The 21,959-nt window shown below is 36.9% G+C and overlaps 1 protein-coding gene across 3 annotated transcripts in view; it reads right to left on the reverse strand.

The window, feature by feature from the left end:
- LOC102217955 (kazrin-like) overlaps positions 1 to 21,959 on the reverse strand; it is a 131,362-nt gene that overhangs the window by 43,076 nt on the left and 66,327 nt on the right. For all 3 annotated transcript variants that reach the window (XM_023330940.1, XM_023330930.1, XM_023330934.1), the window contains exon 3: positions 3,060 to 3,167. In XM_023330940.1, the coding sequence (XP_023186708.1) occupies positions 3,060 to 3,167 (108 nt within the window). The remainder of the gene's footprint in view (positions 1 to 3,059; positions 3,168 to 21,959) is intronic.

Genomic DNA, 21,959 nt, shown 5'->3' on the forward strand with positions numbered 1-21,959 from the left:
CTAAACACCAGTGTTTTGTAAACTCTGACATCTTGCAGTGCGTTCTAAAACAGATATTATTTTCTGTTGGGTTTTCTGTTAAGGATTTCAAAGGAGAACGGAAAAGTGATTTTATGCTAACTTCAACTTTGGAGTCATTATCGTTTACTGAACCATATGTCTCAATAAATAGGGGTGCAGTTCCTCAGTACAACCCGCTCCCTCTTCTTTATCGCTACATCTAGTTTCTTCCTACAAAACTGCAAATAAATTGCTTAAATCTTTGCTGAAATTGCTCAGCCTTAGTAGTGTGTATTTTGACTAACCCTCATTACATCACAAGATGGCGCCAGTGTTTGACCCAATTACCACAATTACCACAGACAAAAACTGCAACACTCTGCAACGCCGTGGAATTTATAGCAGTATAGCATCAATATTTATACTTAAAAGTTTTTATGTACGCAGAATGAAAGCATAGTAGTTCATCTTTTTAAATCATACAAGTTCTTTTATTGTGTCAGTGACACTTGGAGGGTTTAGGTTTACGTGATAGAAGCAAGAAGAGAAAAAAACATGTACACATTCACTTGCGTTGGCACATTCACATTTTCTCTTCTTTTTGCTCACTTATGCATCTCGACTCACCTCTTCCTGCACGATTCTCACTTAAGTAATCAGAACACACCCTGCATTCAGGCAATCTTTCACCTTGTCCTTCTCTTCACCGTGGCGTTCATCCCTTTTTTCTCTCCTACTTCATCCTCTCTATCAACTTCTTTCTCCAAATCCAGTTTTCTTTCTTTTTCTCTTTTAAATTTTATTTCCAGAAGCACTTTCTGACCTCGTTGCTTTGACCTTCTATTTAAACCAGCAGACATTCCAGCCTCGCCCCACCACTGACCTTAGAGCCACTTAATGTGCAGAAGCAGCACCTGTCTCCGTAATGATCCAGTGCTGGCTGCTTACGTTCGTTTCCGCTCCCCTTCGCCGTCTCTCGGTTTTACTGGAGCACAGAGATGAATTTGCTGATAACATCAACCTTAGTTGCCTGTTCTCATTCTGATGAAACTTGTAGTGATATATGGTGGCCTTGGCCACTGCAGGGGTTTTGAGTGCGTATTCATGATTTTCCTGAGTCAGCGCATTTGTAGCACCTTAGGGAACGACTAAGGACCTAATGCACGAACCGCCGCCTGCTGCAGGAGAATGTTTGTATGCACACAAACATGTTGTATTAAAATTCTGCATAAAACTGAGTGGATCCCACTTTTGAATCATAGATACGGATTTTGCTAGATGTAACTCTCTCTCTCTCTCTCTCTCTCTCTCTCTCTCTATATATATATATATATATATATATATATATATACATATATATATATATATGTAATTTTTTTTTACATCAAAAATCTTGAACAGAAATAGCTGTGGAGCACACATTCAGAAAAAAAGTTAATATGCAGAACTTGAGGCAATAAGTTTACTTTTAATCCCCCCGTGGTATTTTTAGTAGCATCTTTGTTTGCTTTTTTTATGAGAAAGAACGGTTTCTGGGCCCTCCTAGGATTGCACCAACAACGAACAGCCAAACAGATCCTTGAGCAGGATACTAATGAGGACTAGATCCCCACAGGCTGCCTAGGTGACAGTGGAGATCTGCGCTGCAGCTGACAGAGACGCAGGCGACAACGTTTGAGAGACAGTTTTGTGGCCACGCGTAAGCACGCAAGAGCAGAGTGCTTTAGTTTTAAGTGCTTTAAACAGACCACTAAGAACGCATAAGTGTATTTTGTCAAAATGACGTAAAACCAGTCTGACCACCCAGCCAGATCAAAATCACACGGATAAATATAGCCTTTAAGTTTAAGTTTAAGCCGAGCTCCATTAGATGGTTTCTAATTGTGCGAGCTAGAGAACACACAACACCACTGTAGCAAATTAGATGAACCTTGAATCAAAATAGCATCCTTATGTTCAACTTTTGGAATTAAAGTAAATGTAAAGACAAATGTTAATGAGTAGTTCACAATAGTAAATGCAACTTTCCTCATGGGATTTACATGCATTTAAAATACAATATAAGGCACTGACAGTGACTGTGACAATTAAAGGAAGGTGAAAAGATGGAAGCCCGCTGCCATCATGCCCCAGACTCATCCAATGCGGTAGAATCATAGCTCTGTATCAGCAAACCTGTACAAGGCTAATCCGGCGTTGCAGCTCGAGTGTGTGATGCTGCGATTTACAGATGGTGTGTGTGGGCAGCTAGCAGAGGATTTAAAGCAAAAACACACACAGTGACTACCCCTGTGCAATGTGTATTTGAAGCACATGTTCACCATTAACATGCTGTGGATAATTTCAAGACAGAACGAGTTACTGGACTTCTTCTGTTGTTGAGTGCAGTTCCTCCTCGCCTGACCGCTATGATTAAAATTAGAACAAAACCAATGCCAACTTCTTTTTCCTCCGTAAGGGTTTGTATATGCCCTGCTAACTTTGACTTCACTTTTTCTCTGCTTCCTCAAAAAGACATTGATTTTGGAAAGCTCAAATAGGAAAGATATTTGTGAGTTTTGAAAGACCAGAGGCAACAAAGACAGTACCTTGTTTTTCAGGGTTTTATCAGAACTGTTTTGAGAAAAAAAGATTTCAAATATATTCACAGAAAAATCTTGCTGCTAATTCATGCTGTACTCAAAATTGCATATATTTGCAGTCCAGTAATTTATGCAAAAGTGTGCCAGAGAAAATCTAGGTGTGAACAGGGGATGTAGAAGTCAGTGCTGTAATTAGGACACAAAGAAAGGTCAGGAGCATCTGCTGCACAATCTGCAGTGCAAAAAGCAGCTTTACTTCATCATGTCTCTCTAACCTGAGTAATAGATTGATCAATATAATTTATGCAGATAAAAACATGTAGAGTATTGTCATTGAATAGCGATATTATTGGACATTTTACACATATTGATCAGGTAACCCATTGGTTCTGCAATTCCAGCTGCATGACTTGAACACAAAGAACAGCTCAGACTTATAGTCTATAAGCTTCAGTTTGTCACAAATGTGAGTTGTACCTTTGTCCAGTGAGGCATCAGGAGAGTTGAAGTCCATGAGACTGCTGATTTCAGTCTTGTAGCAGAGGTCCGTGGTTGGGGGTTTCTGCTTGTGTTGAGGCGACGGATCTGTGCAAACAGACACAACAACAATAAGGGTTACTGTGATTTTTGACAAATGGGGAATTTAGAAGTTCAAATAAAGAGAGGCTGGCATATGAATATGAATGTGAGATTATACAAAGGCAAAAACAAAAGTGAGAAGCCAAGTGACACAGATTCATGTTGAATGAAAAAAATAAATTCTGCAAGGAACAAAAATAAGTGTAGCGTGATTAATACTGCCACCACACCAGTCAACTCCACAAACCCGCCCTCACTGCTCACATAATTCATTATTTCTCTTCACTCTGAATGCCACACAGCTGACCATTCATACCGGTTCTGTAGGGAGAACCTGAACGCCTCGGCCAAAGCAAAATCATGCAAGCTTTTACAATCAAAGACAATTGAATACAGAAGGTAAAGACTTAAATAAACATCAGTGTTCTTTAGAACCGGAGCATAATTTAATTTCTGGCGACATTCAGAGCTTCCTAGTAGCATTACTGGTTTCCATCAGTGGCATATACTGAATGCATATTGAATGGATTCCATCAGATCAGCTCACATTAAAGTGCAGCTCAGTCACTAAGACGTGCAATCAGCTTTAATAACACGTACAGCTGCCTTTTGTAAAGAATAACCTCTTTATAAGTCAAACTAGGTGTAAAATACAACATTTTAAACAATAAAATAAATAACTAAATAAGTAAAACTGTATTGCCTTCAGTTCAGCCTCTGCCGCTCCTGCTCCTTTCTACCATCATTCCACCACCCACCTATTAAAATGCTTTTACTGGTTGAATTATTTACCGTAATTGAGCACAGATGTGTCTTGGAGCTCAAATTCAAGAGTTCCTTTGCTGTCACTACAACAACATTAGACAGCTCACTATTAAAATGGGCTACAAATACAAGTTTGGCAGTCTGAAAACGTAATTGTAAGCAGAATGAGACACTTATTTTTGTAAATATGTAATTTCTGTAACTAGCCTTTGACCAGCTAAATCCAACTGTCAGTTTTGGGTTTTTTTCCCCTTGAATTATGTTAAAATTCACTTTGCATGCTTTTCTGCAGGTTTCAGGCTGCTGCAGCTGCCTGCTGGCCTTGTGAAAAATATTTTATCTTCCTTGCATTGAGCCTTTGACAAGCCCTCACAGACGTTTAGAGACTCAAGGGAAACTTGAAGAGCATAGTGGAATAAATTCAGAGGAATGGGAAATACACGACGACTGCTGATTAATAAAGGAGAGGAGAAGCTGGTACAGAGGAAAATTAGGAGAATATGCAAAAGAGCTAGCTTAGGCTGGGAATGCCATTTTATTTACTGAATTATGCAAACACTGTACACGTACACTGATTTAAAACTAAATCGCTGCAACACCTTTATATCTCTTGTCAAAATAATTTTTGCGAAATATGCATCCCTGCTTTGTGATTTTTATAAATTCAACAAAACTCTGCACATTCACAGAACGAAAAGGATAAGTGTTGCCACAAAAGAAGATATAATATTAATCCTTTTCTCCTTATTGCTTCAATCTTTGCATTTAATGAGTATTCCTCAATAATGCCACTATCCCTGACCTTGCAGCAGTGATCTTTTGAAATCTCTTAGGAAGTCAAGTGAGGTTTGACTGTCTCTTTCAGCTCAGCAAACTCAAGTCAGACAAAGGCTCTATGCGAAGCTAATAATACTGAAGAGCTGCAGAGAAAGAAACTGAAAAATATCAGACATTTTGTTGTACTGGTTCTCTGCGAGAGGCACTGCACCTTGAAGGATATTGATGCTTTCCAAAAATCTTTATTAGTTTGCACTGGATAAATCATGTTTGGGGATGATCTGTTAAAGATTACAGATAAGAGCATCATTTCCTCTGTCTGTGCTCAGCTCATTTCTGTCCGTTCCTTCTCATAAGCCAACAATATTGTTTTTCATGAAGCCAAAGAATTCTCCAGAATGACCTCAGTGCAAGTAAGAATCTGGCAAAATAAATAAAGCAAGTGCACACACACTCCCTTAATTCTAAAGTTCTAATTTGATTGATAATTTGATCTTTACCAGGACCTACATTTGTTTCAAACTCATCTCAAACAAAAGCGAATGTGTCTCTAAAATGTACAAAATGAAAATTTGTTGAACTTTGTGTCTTTTTTTTTTTTTACTGTGCTGCATAAATAAGAAAATGAACTCTTCGACAAAAACTGAAATGAAAGAATAAAATTGTTCCTAATCCTTGTTGTTACTGGTCAGTCTCTAAACGTATATCAGCTACAAACTTGAGCAATTTTTTTACTGTGCATGGTGATCAAAGCTGTTTTGCAGGCTGTGCACAACATTTTGGTTTTCCTTTACAATCTGAGGGATTTTCACCCTTCGCAACTTATTACTGGGAAAGAGACGCTTCAAATCTCTGTCTGACATTTAAAGCAAGTTCATAAAACAGGAGAAACATTTTCTGCACGAAATTGAGTAAAACACCCAAATATTTTATGAACACAATTATTAATAAGTCAAAACATGTCTTAGGTATTTTCTTTTGCTCAGATTTGTAGGATGCATATTGTTCAAGTTTCCTCTGCCTGCAAATGTCTCTTAAATCACATAGGGACAACATTCTTGATTTAAAAGACATTTAGAAACCACAGTGTAAATTGAACATTGTTTACTGCTTGCAGTAAAGATCGGCATCCATTCATCAGCAGGGGAAGACAAAATAGCTTCTAAAATGCAGTATTTGTGTCAAGCGTTTGAGATAAATGCAACTGGCTTTTTTACGTGTTTTCTCTAAAACCTAATAAGAATCTGTAAAGCTTTATGACTTAGCATCAAACGTTCAAAATGATCTTTATTAACGGTGAGCAGTTCATTGCTAACACAAACCAGGACACAAAAAGGAACTTGCCTGTGAGGACATGAGCAGTAAATTGTACCAAACACCAAACTAAAGCAATTATTTAAACCTTGTAGACTTGTAATAGCAATTTATTGTAACTGGATCTTATCCTTATATGAGGGAACAATTCCTTCAACGCCTTCTTTGATATCTTACAACACAGTAGTATGTATTACACCACGATTACCAGGTGTTTGGAGGAGTATAAAAAGCCAACATTTCACTAGAGTGTATAATAACAGACAAAACCCACAGATTGGAGAAAGTAGAAAGCAGTGAAATGGAGCAAAAGGAGGTTTCAAATACCAGGCATTTATATTAAAGATGCAAGATGCAAATTTAAAATGCAAAGTAACATTTGCGAATTATTGTGTTCCTGCATAAGAAACGGTGAACCACTTTAGCATGCAGAGTCTAATATGTTATGGTACACACCTTATGTTACATGAGAGAAGAAAAAAATAATTTTCTTCATTTATTGAGCTAATCTATGAAAAAATATACAAAGGGATTTTTGTGGGCTCATTGAGAGATGTCTTTTTAGCAAAACAAAAATCTGAAAGTATGAAAAAGATGAAAACTAACACAACCAAACAGTGAAGAGAAATCAGTAGGCTCGATATGTTACTGGCCTGATTACAATGCCAGTAACGTATCAATACCTATTTACACTGAACTGTGATAATCTAACCACAGTATGTTAAGATCTCTACTGAGTAGAGTTTTGCCATTTCATCTTCTAATGGCCGTTGTTTGTTTTGCAGCTGAATGTAAAAAAGCTGTTTTAAATGTCCCAATTCTATGGTTGATAGTTGGGCATTTTAATTCACTCCACGCTGTTGGAGTAAAACCACCATGAATGCTCTGCACTAGGAACCTCCCTGTTGTTCCTCTTCTCAGCAGGAGTAAAATACAACAAAGCTGCTCCAAGCTTCCCTTACCTCACTGAGTCTGTGGGCGCAATTTTGGAACTGGGCTGCTGTTTTTATTATGAATTCTAACATGATTAAAGACAAACATCGCTTTCTACTACAAAACATTCCACAAAGTTGAGGGGATTTTTGATGGCTAATAAGTCATCATAGTGCACTCACTCAGCTTTATTAGTATTGTTGTCCAAATTAAGTTGTGCAAATTACAGATTTGTATTTAAGAATCAGTAACGTAGAACAGAAAATATCAGTTGTTGTTTATGTCACTGAATAAACAGCAACCGCATTCTCAGTTCCTAAGAAAATGATGTAAAGCTCTCTTTTGATCCACAACAAAAACATTTATGATTTTCTCTTTGAAAAAGTTCCATCCAACAGGGATTAGCTTACTTTTGATAGAACACATTAAATCAGCATAAAATTACTGAGAGACTATTTTATTTAAATGTACCTCGTCTGCGGCGTTGTAAAAATTCTGCTCAAGTACTGCCTCAGACCGAATCTAATTCATGCTGATCTCCATGTGATTATAACACAAATTCCCCCATAGTGAAAAGCTCGTAATGTTGAAAACCCAGTAGTACAAAGAAAGAGACAATCAGTTAATGTGTATTTGAGGTTTTACTCCCAATTCTGTCTTGTCCATTCCTGTTCCTCTCCCCTTACAATCTGTCATCTCCTGGGTTCTTGGGCTCCTATACCCTTCGTCGTTACCTGTCCATTTCTCTGGCACATTTTTCGTCATTCTTCTGTCACCGTTAAATGGGGTTTCCCCCGGCTTGTCTCTCTCCTGAGCCAACTATACTTTATCTGCTGGCGCAGTGCAGGGAAAAGGAGGTGGGAGGAACAAAAGAAGACCGTAATGAGTCATGGAAGGTGATTAAGAAATGAATAGACCCTGCTGCCGGAATCGTCGCCACACTGCCCGTGTGCCCCGGCGCAGTCTGCAATCTGCAGATAGACACAATGCTCCACTTTTCTTGCGCCTGCCATTCGCCTTTAATTGTATAGACATTCACTGCACCTCGAGCCTGCCGGACTTCAGATAAAGCTCATGTATTCATGCATTAATCACCGCCAGCCAGGACAGGCCCTTCCTGAGCGCTTCACCTGCATCGAGACCCCAATTGAAGACACCCTATAAATATCAAGCAGATAAACGAAAGTAATGGAGCGAAGAGAAGCCAGTGCTTAACGTTCAGCCACCCACTCTAACCAGTCCCAGATTTCAAGATGCCTCGTTGTCAGTTCATATCATAATGAAAGGCTGCCGAATGTATGAGGCAGTCCATTCAAGGAAGTGTGTAGGCTGGGATGTTATTAGTTGGTGACATGACTCAGGAGACAATGAACTGTCGTTTGCGAGACTTTACTGGGGAGAAGTGGATTTTTGGTGAATGTTGTCATTTTAAAAAAAGGAACATATCACTTCGATATGCCGAGAAGCAATGTTCAGCCTGCTCGGGTTTATGAAAGAGGCCTGAAAGAACAATAGTTTACAGAGTAGCTTTGGCACAGCTTCATTAGCACGCTCTTTGTGAATGGAATTAAAAGTTTTCCAGGAGATACAGAGCCGCATCTCGGTTCCTGTCAAAAACCGACAAATATAAGCATACAGAAAAAAGTATTCATTTCATAGGCTTTAGTGTAAGCTTTACTCATTTCACCACCCCATTGCTGCCTGCACCTATGAAAAGAAATGTTATTTAAGTGGAATTCAATTACCAATGATAATGAAGGGAGCAAAGATTCCAGTGTGATAAAATTATCTGCAGTTTAAAAGGGAAAAAGCTTGTAGTGTCAGAGAAATAGATGATCACAGCAATGCTTAAAGCAGAAAATTTAATTATCCACAAAAAAAACTGCACCATGTAAAATTCCAAGATAACCTTCATGTCGGCACATCATATCTGTAAGAATACAAGTTTTTGTTGTTGCTTTTTAACACCAAAATACATATTATATTTAGATTTTAACAAGAGGACAACATTTTTGAAAGGTCTGCTTTTGTTGACACAACAACACTGTCATAAAGTGCGGTGTAGAGGTGAGTGGTGAGGCAGATGCTGTAGACCCAGGATGCGATAAATGAAGATTTTTAATGAGGAATACTCCAGGAAAACAGAACACAACGATGATCACACAAATCCAAATCCCTGGCAGCACTGCTGAGCAGAAGCTGAGGCTCAACACAGGTAGCAACAGAGAACGCAAATGGACTGACCAGAAACACGGCAGAACAGATGTCAAATGAGACGAGGACCCGACAAAGACACAGACACACAGGTGACACTAAATACACAGGAGGTAATCAGGGAACGAGAAACACCTGGGAACTAATCAAAGGGAGACAGGACAACACACGGAGACACAGATACACAGGAAACTCAAAATAAACACACAGAAAAACACAGATCACGACAAAGTTTCACCAGAAAAATAATGTGTTTTTTTTCTTCAACATCTGACATGAAATCAGACTAAATTTCTTCAAGTTTAGTCTGATACTGACCAATTACATATACTTGGTCAGTCTCAGGGAGAATTGATGAATGGGGTCAACACTTTTGGATTTTCCGCCACAAACTTCTGGTTAACTGACAAATTTGCGCAAATTAGAGGCACACAGGTGAATGTATTTTAAGGCCACACCAGGAACACACTGCTTTCTTGTTTAACACTATTGAGAAGTCAAAAGAAATTAGCCAAGATATCAGGAAGAGAATTACAGAGCTGCACGAGTCTAGTTCAGCCCTGGGAACAATTTCCACATGTCTGTAGCTGCTCTATTCATCTGTTCAATCAATTATATGAAAGTGCAATTAAGCTAAAACATAATATCTAAAACTACAAACAACTCTCAAAGTGCATTTAGGTTTTGTTCTGGATAAATTTAGGAAGTGTCATGTAATTCCACAACTTTTATGAGCAGTTTTATGAACCATTTATCTCCCCAAGCCATTGAAAGATGACTAAAGTGCAGTATTTTAAAAAGGGCCTCAGAGGATGTTTTTATACTCCATCAATAGTGAAGTACATTAAAGTCACACATTCGTCTTTTCAGGCAGTCCTCCATGCTTTACTATATAATGTTACATCAAACCAGTGTTTGATATTTCATCTAAAAGCCACTTACTGCACATACCACATGTTTTAAATGGAAAATGGAAATTACTACTTCTGTCACGTTAATGGGTTCCTAAATGAGCCTGTTCTAAAAGGAGAAGTTTGTGCCATCTATCTGTGACTAAATGGACTCAGTTTTGAATGCTTTGACTCAAAATGAATCTGCACTATGTTAATTAATTTGAGTTGGCGGTCAGCTGCCATGATCTACAATGTTATTCTTTTTTAATTTACAGTGATGGAAAAGGCTGTTAATTTGTTTTTGCATAAGCTGGTTAAATAAAATTATACATGAGATTTGTGCATTTTTCAAAAAGAACTCAAAAATTGACAAGCAGTGGTAAGGTATGTAGGCACAAACCGGTTTGTCCGTGAGTACAAAATGAAAGTTTGGAAGCCGTTTGGGGTGAAATAACAAAAACTATATTTATTAACCGAAGAAACATAACCGTTAGATAGTTGTGAACTATAGTATGTATTGGAAAATACTGAAGCAAAAATAAATCATCAACAAAGAACAAAGAACCTTGTTCTTTGTTTATACTGGCAGCAGAGTCAGCATACTGACACTTTTTGATAGTTTGTTTTCAAACCATAATGACCTTACAAGCAGGACAATACACTAGCATAAAGTCAGGACAAATGCTATTCCAGAAATTGAGTTAACCCACTGCAATTAATATAACAATGTAACATACTGTCTGTTATATTTGTAATGCTAACTGTGCTAAGTGGACAAATCATTGATACAAGATGTTATAAAATAATTGGTGCCAAGAGTTTAAAGGAAAGGTTTGCAAAAATCAGAGAAAGGTAAATTCTGATCAGTTTGCAACATTGTGTGTAGTGCTGATAAAATTAACATCAAAATTATTAACATGAGAACACATTAACTTAAGTCAGAATATTTTAAAAGTTTAACTTTGTATGACTGAGTTGTATCTAATTAAAAACTTGAGTTTATTAGCCCCGAGCTGATAATTATAATCAATCCTTATTAGATTAAGTCTAAATATAGCTAAGCAATTCAGAACTTTACAGGATAAATGTTTTATGTGAATATGAAAAATAGTTCATTTTTGCTCCTCTGACTGAATGGTGTGATAAATCTATACTGGGTTCTGTAAATCTTAATACTTTGGGTTTTTTTGTAACACAGGTGTGTGCACCCCTGTGTGTGTGTTGTGATTCAAACAAATCAATAATACTTATTCTCTACAGTAGCTTTCTACTGTAGAACAAAAAAGACCCAAACACACAAATCTTCTCCGTTTCTACAAAGCTCACTTCGTCCTCTCCTTCTAAATCATCCGCTGCAGTACAAGTGCCTTCTTCCATGCTCCACTCTGCTCTCTTTAAGCTGTATCTCACCAACAGCTGATAAGAACTCATTACTTTTGCTTTCTTTGCTGACTGTAGATCAGCATCCACGTCTTCCTGTCCAGAGGCTCCCTGGTCCCCACCTCCACATCCCAGATTAACAAGCTATCTTGACCTTTTCATGACTTCATCCTCTCCTTTCATCAGCTTTTTGCTTTCAGCTACATTCTCCGTCTGCCCTTTCTTTGTCTGTTCCTCTGTCACTATTCCGGACTTTATGTTTTTAAATGTGAGAAAAAGAAACGGGAAAATAGTCAAAGCTGACTGAACCTCACAGACTAGGAGACAATTACTTTCTCCAAACAAAAAAAGCAAACGTGTTCACACAGCTTGTTTGTCTTCAACATTTAACAATACTCATGTCTAGTAAATAGACGCCATGGTATGGTCATTTAAAGAAATGGCAATGCAGGATTAGATGGAGATTGTGATGTCATTTTCATAATTATCTACAGTAAAAAAACTATATAAAAAATTGCAGACCCCCAGTGTTACTTCGGCCTCCCAAAATAGTTGCTATTGACAATCACATCTGTGTGTGTCTTCAGAATAGAGAAAAATGATTTAATATTTTAATCCTTCATGATCTAAGTCTGGTGTATGCAAGCCAAACAGGAGTGAAGACAGCATTAGAATGTTTTTATGAAGCAGAAAATTTAGGATCTTGAGTCTATAAAAAGTAAATCTGGTCTCTGGCCATGATCTGAATAAGCAAAATACAGAAATTAAGTCATATTTAAACTGAATGATGATTGGAATCAGACAATTATTAGCTTTTTTCTGCTCTAATTCCCTTTGATCGAGTTCTGGTATATACACAGAAGTTGCACATTTTTGTTTGCAAGCCCAACAAGAGTAAATAAGGCAATAAAAATTTTTTTAATGCACCTGAGACTATTAAAAGAAAATCTATTCTCTAGCCACGAGCTCAGCTGACAGGCTATAGAAACAAAGTCATTTTTAAACTAGATGATACTTGGAATCGCAGTTTTTAGATTTTACTGCCCCGATTAGTGACTGGACAGGCGTAAAATCTAAATTCCCATTTTCTTCTGGTCAGTAAACAGATCAGTGCTAACAGGAAATCTCTAGCAACTCTCTTCTATATAGAGGCCACATGAAAGAAATACTTAAATTTTGCTGTTTAAGCTTTTTTTTTTTTTTTTTAATTAGGTGCATAGTATTGAAAGGGAACATTTCGCAACCAAAAGAACCTTTGCAGTTAATTTAGGCTACAGAAAAGTTAGCAAGATGAGATTTCAGAAGGTACCAGCAAAATTGCTCTGTTACACTTAAAAACATTTAACGTCTGTGTGAAATAGAACATGCTAATTATGAGTAATAAAAGAGGCCAAAATCCATGTAAAATTAAAAATTTGTAATAATTGTCTTTGTCTTTACTGTAAAACACTATTACTGTATTACTGATTTGCTTTGTCATATCATTGTGTGATGTTGCTTCTGCTCCTAATATATATACATATTTATATATAAACCAATCAACCAAAATCAGAAAGTGTCTAATTCTGATCGGTGCTTCTGTGATCAAATGTTTGTTTTATATTATTTATCAATTCCTCACCATATTGCTTGTTTTAAGATAAAAGGTCTTGGTGCTAAATTGTTGTTCTTTCTAAAGTGAGCAAATCTTTGCATAGAATATCTGATGTCATAACACCAGGCAACAAACTTTCTCCTGCATACATATTATTTTACTGATAATTTTAAAATCCATGAAAAACAATACCATGAATCAATTCTACTTTGAGTTAAAATAAGTTATTATTATTATTACTAGTAGTAGTAGTTATTTTTAAATTTCATAGTTATTTGCCAAAGCAAAATATTTATCTCATAATGTTCATCAAAGCCTGGTTGGGAATTTTTAAAAGTCAAATGATAAAAAGCAGTGGACCAAAGGTTAATAGAGTAAGAATTTGTCCATTTTGTTAATGGCTCATGGTTCAACATGCAAGAGGGAAATAATAGGCTGCCATAATAAAATAAATAAATAAAAATGGTAGAAATAAACAAGTTTATGAACCAATAACGGACTGAACAACTGCATGTGATTTTGTAGGAATTCAACCATGCTGTGAATGATGCACTTTGAACATAATGGTTCATTATGCCATGCTAAATGCTGCCAATTAAATTTTTTCTAGATTATGTCAGTTCAGGAATTAACATGCCTTAGTGTGATTTAAAGCCTGGACTGGGGAAACATGTCCAGTGTTTAAGAAAAAAACAGTATGGCATGTAAAAAGGTACAAATCTGTGAAGCAATGTGATAAATTTCCGAAATAGGACACAAAACAGAGAAAAAGGAGTTGGGAACCATCAAGGGCTTTTGTGTGTACAATATGCATTCTGTTGAAGATGTTTGAGCCATTATTTTCAAGACTTAAAGAGGTCTGCTTATTGCAGAAAACATGCAGTACAACTAATTATGTCTCTGCTATAAGTGGTCTTCTGAAGTGGCACCTGGTGGCCCACTCATTGAATATGCTTGGTTGAATTTTAACACGTAGACCCAGGGTAAAGATAAAGAATCTATATTAAATGCTGTTTGAGGATGAAAGCAGCAGAATGAAAATACAATTTGCACGAGTTTGTGTTGTACCTACTGTGCTGTCAGAGCAGATTGCTGAACTTCACAGGAATATAACCAGGGTTTAGAACTGGTATAAGAAAAAGAGGAAAGGAGCACAAAATAGTAATATCAAAGGTCATGTGTTAGAAATAATGCCACACATTCTAGTATAACCAGGCATTTCTGGAGTAGCAGACTACTTCTCTTTTTGCTTTAGTTTTGTCAGTAACATGTAAAATTTCATGAGCCACAGTGAGGCCTGTTTACTACTTGACCTGTAAAATTAAAACAAAAAAATATCTGAGCACATTAAGCAAACTACAAAGTGTGACAAAGCAACACAGCATGGCCCCAGACGAGCAACAAGGTCAATGACATCAATTTGTCTACAAAGGGTTGATGGAGCAGTGGTGAACCCAGTGGCCTTTAGGGCTGCAGATTATATTGCAAATTTAGCGTTATCGCAATATCACTGTTCGCAATACACATATCAAGAAGAAATGAGTGTTAGGTCATTGTTAAAGTACCAAGCCTTTAGGTTTTTTGTGTCTGTAATATATTTTGTAAAACTTTTTGTGCAATTCAGCACAGAATGTTGCAATAGGTCAAGAGGCAGTAAGGAGTTCATAGACACACACTAACTTGGACTGCAGTTGTCACTAAATGCATCTGCCATTAATTGTTGTACTGTGTTATTTCAGTGCCATTGCTATTGCTATAGAACAATGGCAAAAAAAAGAAAAAAGAAAACAGAAAAATGTGGCATGTGGCAACTTACCCCACAACATTATGCCTCCAACTCTGTGCTTCACATTTGAGATGCTGTGCTCAAGTCTGCAGGCTCCACCTGTTGTATTCCAAATGTACTAATGTTATTTTATTGAAACACCATACAATTTTAGTTTAATCAGACCAAACCACAAATCTTCAAAAATTAAGGTCTTTATCCCTGTGTCCATTTAACAAACTATAATCGAGCTCTTTATGCTGATTTTAGAGAAATGACTTATTACTTGCAGAGTGACTTTTCAGCCAATGTTAGTTATCAGATTTACCTTAAAGTCAAAAATTATACTCTTTTATCAGATTCAGGCAATATTGTCATAATGTTTCACCCAGATCTCTAGGTGTATCTATTCCTTTTGTTCTGCAATAGATACAAGACTCTCGTTTTGATGGGAAATCTTCGGGACCCAGAACCCATCTCCTTAGCGTTTGCTTATACATTCTTTGCCTACTCTGTGTTGTAGTTTCAGTCCCCAGAAAAATATTTTAATGTAAAGGATTTGAGTATTATAAGTTTGAGCTGGCAGTGTTCCAGACTGAAAAACACAGTCGGCTAAAGATCAAGTCATTGGAAATTGTCAACTTAAAGATTTTTCTCGTGCACATGGATGGATGCATGGATGGATCCTGACTCAAGTTGTTCACCAAATTGCTCTTAGAAGGAGAAAATCACACTTTTCCTCCACTAAAGAGCTACAAACAAATCAAACAGGTTAACCAATGTTCCATGAAGCTCTCACAACATAATGATACCCAAGCTGCACTACTTACACCACGTCTCTCCCTCCAAAACAAATTGGCAGTAAAGCATCATTTACCCCCACTTCAAGGCCTGCCAACTGCATAAAACTTTTAGTGGTGATGCTACACATCAAGCAAAATCATTAAATAACTCAGCAGCTCAGCCTGAAACTGGAGAAAAATCATGCTACAAGAATCCCAAATGGTGATAACGATATTTACTTCAGAGTTCTGGAGACATGAGATATGAATGATGGAGCAAATTACCCAACCCTGTTTCTTGTCAGCAAGCCAATAAATGTTCCAAAGAGCATGTGTTTCACTCACACAGGGGTGGGCGTTTGTTGAATAGTTTATCTATTAATGTAAATAAATTGTCATGATGATTTATCATTGTCACTATAAATTGGAATTAATGATAACTATGTACATTTTATTAAATCCAGTCATTGTGTGCAGTTTAGTGACATAAAACAAGCTTCTTGATGTAAGTGGCATCCTGATGAAATCATTTTCAAATGGGAACATTTTTAACAGTATTTGTGTTTGTGGCACTATATGCTCTACCATGCAGTCACAGCCACACATTTACCTCAAAAATAAGCAATACATACTTTATTTTACCCTCATTTCTATTGTTATCACAATAGTACCACAAAATACTGTGATATGAATCTAACTCCATATCGCCCACACCTTGTTTCAAGCAAGGTTTGCCTGCCCAATAACTTGTCAAGCTGTTAGGATCCCTTCAATCTGCAACCATGATCATATGTTTTATTTTGATGGGTTAGAATGATACTTAGTACTATTATCATAATCTTTTAGTCATTATATCTGTAAAAGAAAAACAATGTTTTCTTTTTAATGTTTTTTGAAGTAAGAATCAGTAGAAGTGCTTAATATTTTTGTATTTACTTACTATTCAAAGAACAGCTGAACTTATACTGAGATTAAATTACACTCTGGTGTGCTTATCTACTAATTAGGTGACTTCTGAAAGCAAGTGGTTTCACTGGATTTAATTTCGGGAGATGACATTAAAACGGGTGAAATATGTACGCATATTGCAATTGCAAGATATTTGGAAAACCATGCATGAAATTTCTTCTTCCTCTTCACAAATATGCACTATGTTGTGTCTTTCACATAAATTCCCAATTGTGGTTACGCAGTGGCAAAATGTGACATTTTAGATCAGTTAGCTAAAATTAATCAACAGACCATTTAACCCTCCTATTATGTTCCAGGTCAAATTGACCTGTTTAAAAGTTAATTTTTTTTTTTTTAAATAGTTGGAAGTATTTTTTTTGCATGAATCTTTTTTGTCTTAATAGGTGCACTCTACATATAAATTGAAAAATTATTCATTTTACACGTTTGTACCAACCCTTAGGTCTACTTTATACATAGATACTGTTCGGGTCAATTTAGACTTAGACTGACTTTATTGTCATTTTGCATGCACAGGGTGTATACAGAACGAAATTTCGTAAATTTGACCCATCAGTCAGGTTAAAGTGCAAAAAAAGATTTTAAAAATTCCAATTCTATATGTTTCCTTGCAGCTATGAACCATATTTCACCACACACACACAAACATGAGTGTTTGAAAGGCAGATGCATGAACAATATTAAACTTCATTAGGTATGTCTGAAAAATAAGCCAAAATGAGTTTAGACTGAAGAAAAAAAGAACTGTTGCACTTACAGGACACATTAAAAGGAAAATTGTTTTTTTTAATTATTATTATTGTAGTGTTACTCGTGTTTAATCCTTGCACACTCTATGTGTTTATATTAACTGATATTAATAGAGATTGTTCAAATTACACACCTTGCTTCAACTTCTCAAATTATATGAGTATTGCAAAAATATTGCACAATTTTTTCACTGAAGAGCAAAAATCTTTTAGAACATAAGGCTTGAGCTTTAACAGTCAATATGTCTCTTAGGCCCTTCTCACTTGCCATGGAGTGCAGTAAAGTCTTCTGTATGAGCCGACTTGACGCAAAACCATAAAAAAGATGAACACTCCAAACGATTTGGGTCACATATATAAAACTGTCCTCCTGGATTTGAACAATGAGCACCTTGGTGGCTTTAACGCGTATCTCTGTCTACCTTAAGCACAAATAATGATCCAAAGCTGCTTTAAAGTTTAGCCATAGCCTTGCAGCATCTTCCAGATGCCCATGTCACAGCCATTAGATTTCTTTTTTTTTTTAAACATATCACTAAATCACTCAGTGCCAACAGCAGTGAGGTGGAAATCCTTCGGCCCTGTTTCAGAGCTTTATTGATTTGTAAATGAGTAAATCGGGGATAGAGCGGATCGCTCGTGGCCTGCGGGAAGAACTTGCCGTTGGTTTGGGACATGCAGCAGCCAGCACCTAATAAGCATTTATGCAAGAGCAGCGCTTTTGCTAACCTGTAAAAAAAAATATGTAATACTTGTGTAAGCACTACTAGTAGCAGCACCTTCATTGTCATTCATGCAGAGATCATTCTATCTTAGAAATAAAGCCAGAGGAAAATGTTTTTGTTGTTTGTTTTTTTTTCTTGCCTTTATGTTCAGTGCTAGAAAAATGAAAAAAAAAAAAAAAGGAAAAGTAGGCAACTTAAGCAGGTTTTAGAGGAAATCTGAGAGCGTCTGGGTCACTGCAGGTCTGAAGCTAACAAGCTCCTAAGAGACAGTTTCAATTGGGGTTGGCACCAGCGTGGCCACATTGCTCAATGTGCCATGAAAGAACAAATCAGAAAACTCGGTGGCTGCTAAATGTTTCCTCCTATATGGGGCTGAATGAACCACAAGCCAGCCAATAAACCTCACACTCTGAACCACCTACAGTCTCTATAGCTCTGTGATAATGCTATACATACAAATTTGCACTGATATTGTCACGTCCACTGGATAATATATGCAAAATGTGCAAAAGCTCAATTTTAAATGCAGGTTTTCTTCCTAAAGGCTGATGGCAGCTGTGAGGTTCGGGGTATTTCTTCAATGCACTGCAATTACAGGTGCAGATTTAAACACATTTACGACTTTTGCTACAAAACAAAACCTCTCTTTTTTGGAGTTACCATGACCGTTTCTTCTGCATATGTCTCATATATTTCTGTGATACAATATTAAAGTTAAGGAAAGTACTTAATACATGTGACAAACATTTTGTTTGAATGGGTTTTCTTTCTGCGTGTGTTTTTTAAAGTAAGAAAAACGTTTAAGCTAATGTGTACCCATACCTGTGATGATGTACATGTTAACTTCTCAGATGGTTAACTACAAAGGATAACCATTTAAAGGTAATTATCACAGGTCTTTATTTGTAGTCATATTTTTTTCATTGCACCTGCTGCATAACATCACATTTCATTTTCATGCAGATTTTCCACTGTTCTCTAAACACAAATTGGAGCATGCTTCACGAGTTTTGGGTTCCCATCGCTGGATTTCAGTTCATATTCAAATTCATTTTAGGGTTACTTGATTTGTTTTGAACTCTCTCAATAGTTTTGGAACCATTGCACCCATATATCCCACACTGTTCAGTAGACCAGATGTTCAAATGGTCCAAACTGACAGAGCTTTTTCTGCAGTAGAGGCTAATCTATGACATTCTTTGTCATTTTTACATTAAACTGGTTTTCACTTCATATTTTGAAATACAGTACAGACTTTCCCACGCTGGTTTGAGCCAGACACGGCTCACCACATATGCTACTCTTCATTCTTACAATCCATGAGTCAAGGAAAGTGAGCAGAGGCACTAAAAAAATCTAACATTATCCATAGCATAAATCGCTCGCTTTGAATATATTGTCAAAATTTGACATGGATTGGCAATAGAATAGATGTATATTTCAAATAATGTGAATAGGCTGCAGTGCTTTTATTAATCCCGGAAGGGAAATTAGACTCCCTGCTGCCCAATGTCAGTGATGACACTTTGGCTTCTGTTGTCTACTCATATCTCAAAGGTTCCTGTCACCAGCACCAAGTCAACTAATAGCTTTGAAAATGACCACCAAGAAAATCAAGCTACCACAGCATGGAAGAAAGTGGACTATTAAATGAAACGCAGGATTGCATTAAACACCACAGAAGGCCTCAGCTAAAATCCCTCTTTGATCTCTTGTTCTCTTAAAGAAACCTCCAAAATGCTCTTCATTGCACTCACCTGCAGCCTGCTTTTCTTTCAGGATTGGCCTTCACACATTTACAGCCTGTGCACTGCAACAGAAAACTCTAGCAGCAAACATGGTGATATAAGCTGTCACTGCGAGGAGCTTCTAGGTAAAGAAGTGGAGGGAGTTGTTAAGTGCAGTGCTTACTCTGTGTTAACATGTCTTTCTGCCTGCCACCAACAAAACACATTGTTTTGTGTAAACAGCAGCAGTAGATAGAAAGCTGCAGTATGGCTTCTTTAAGCCCTGACACTGGAAACTTTCTGACCTCAACCAAGTGACTTGTTTTCGTTTTTTTTTTTTTTTTTGTCCTCTCGCTGCTGTACAACTGTCTTTTTCAGGCTGTTACCTTTCCACACTTATTTGACTCACTGCTGTTAAAAACACAAGAGGTCATAGTTACATCAATAGAGAAAAATATTAATTGCCTTTAGAATCAGATCTTAACGTTTGGCAGAAATATTTCTTCTTTTACATGTAAGGACTTTCTCCCTGAGAATAAAATGCACCTTAAAAGCCTAAGGCAACATCCAATTGGAAATAACACATTACTTTTTTGTTTTCTTCAGTAAATAACAATCAGATCAACTGATGAAGTTAGACTCATGTTATCTTGGGAACTCAGTTCTAAATTACACTAGATGAGATCCTAAATATGTTTTCCTTTATTTATTATAATTGCTGCTAATCTAGCAATACATACATTTTTACACAGGCAGATAAAAACAGCAGTATGGTAAGCTGACAGAGGCATAAAGATGGAGCAGTCAGTCACTTGTACAGGTCACAAACCACCCACAGCCAGGTTACACCCTATAGGTCAGAGGGCACAGAGCTTTAAACTCTTGATAATATCAACTGATCTTTAGTGTCATGAACACAGACTGCGTGGCGTCTGCATTCATGTACATATTGTACTTGTTCGAATCAGAGCATTTCTTAGGTTGAAGAACAATTAGCCTGAGCTCACTGTGTTTCACTTGGAAACTTGTAAGCTGATTTTGTCTGGAACCTGACTTTGGTCTGGGGGACATAAACAGCAAAGGTTAAAGGAGAAGCACACTACCCTCTTGGGGCTTTCAATCATTGCGACTCTCCTTTGGTAGCACACGTCTGTTTTCTACAGCCTCGACACCTGTGTCCTAGTTGGTAGCCCTAAATATGTCACCGGAGTGAACCCACAGTGTTGACACAGTGCTGACCTGCATCAAGAACCACTAGAGACTTTCTTCCTCCCTACATGCCATCTCTTCATATTTCTGTCTTCCATGAACTTATAGTCCTAACTCTGTTTATTACCACTCACAGATGTCATTCATACTCTCTCTGGGAACATCTCTCCAGTGTCATGCTGTGTACTGTAGGGCTTAGGAAGCAAAAGAAGTTGCCACTAGTAAAAACAGGAGAACATATTTTTTGTAAAGAAGCTTAAGATGTGGCCGGCATCTAGAATCCTTCTGTGGTTTGGTTAAAATAAAATATACAGACACATCCTACATATTTCTTAAGATTTCTCTCTTTTTAGGTTTGTCTCACCCTCAGTCAAAGTGTTGCTTTGAAACTGGCTTCCTTTATATCTCTAATTTTCTCCCACCACGTCTTTGGCTTTCTGTTCACTCTTCTAAAGTGAGGTGCCCCTCCATGAATCACTGTCTGTCACTCTGAGTTGTCCTTCACCTTAAGTACTTGAACAACAAGTCAGCAGTTTTTGGCAACTGAGGTTTTCTTCATTATCTTTTTCTCACATCCTCCCCACACTGTCCCACATCTGTCTTGTTTTGGAGAATGTAGATACACTGTTTAAAGTAAGGAATAGGCTTTCTTTTCAACTTAGTACCTTCTTATACTTTACATTATTAAATATTAAATTCTACCTTAAAACTATGAATTATTGAAGGACTTTGATACTAGAACAAAAAGTAACTCAAAAGGGAAAAAAATAATAATACCTCTTCATTGGGAGTATCATAGATTATCCATATGTCTGGGTACTTAGAAGTTCTGAAGTGTAATATCATGTAAAAGGCGTCCGTTGTGAATTTTATTTAAAAAAATAACCATAACTTGTTAAAGATGTTAAAACATCAAGACGTTGTTGTTATAAATGTTTTATATCAATGTAACACATTTCTCCTTTTCACTTTTCGATGTTTCTGTTAGGCAAAAAAACA

Source organism: Xiphophorus maculatus, chromosome 1, assembly GCF_002775205.1.
Source record: "Xiphophorus maculatus strain JP 163 A chromosome 1, X_maculatus-5.0-male, whole genome shotgun sequence".
NCBI classification, from domain to species: domain Eukaryota; kingdom Metazoa; phylum Chordata; class Actinopteri; order Cyprinodontiformes; family Poeciliidae; genus Xiphophorus; species Xiphophorus maculatus.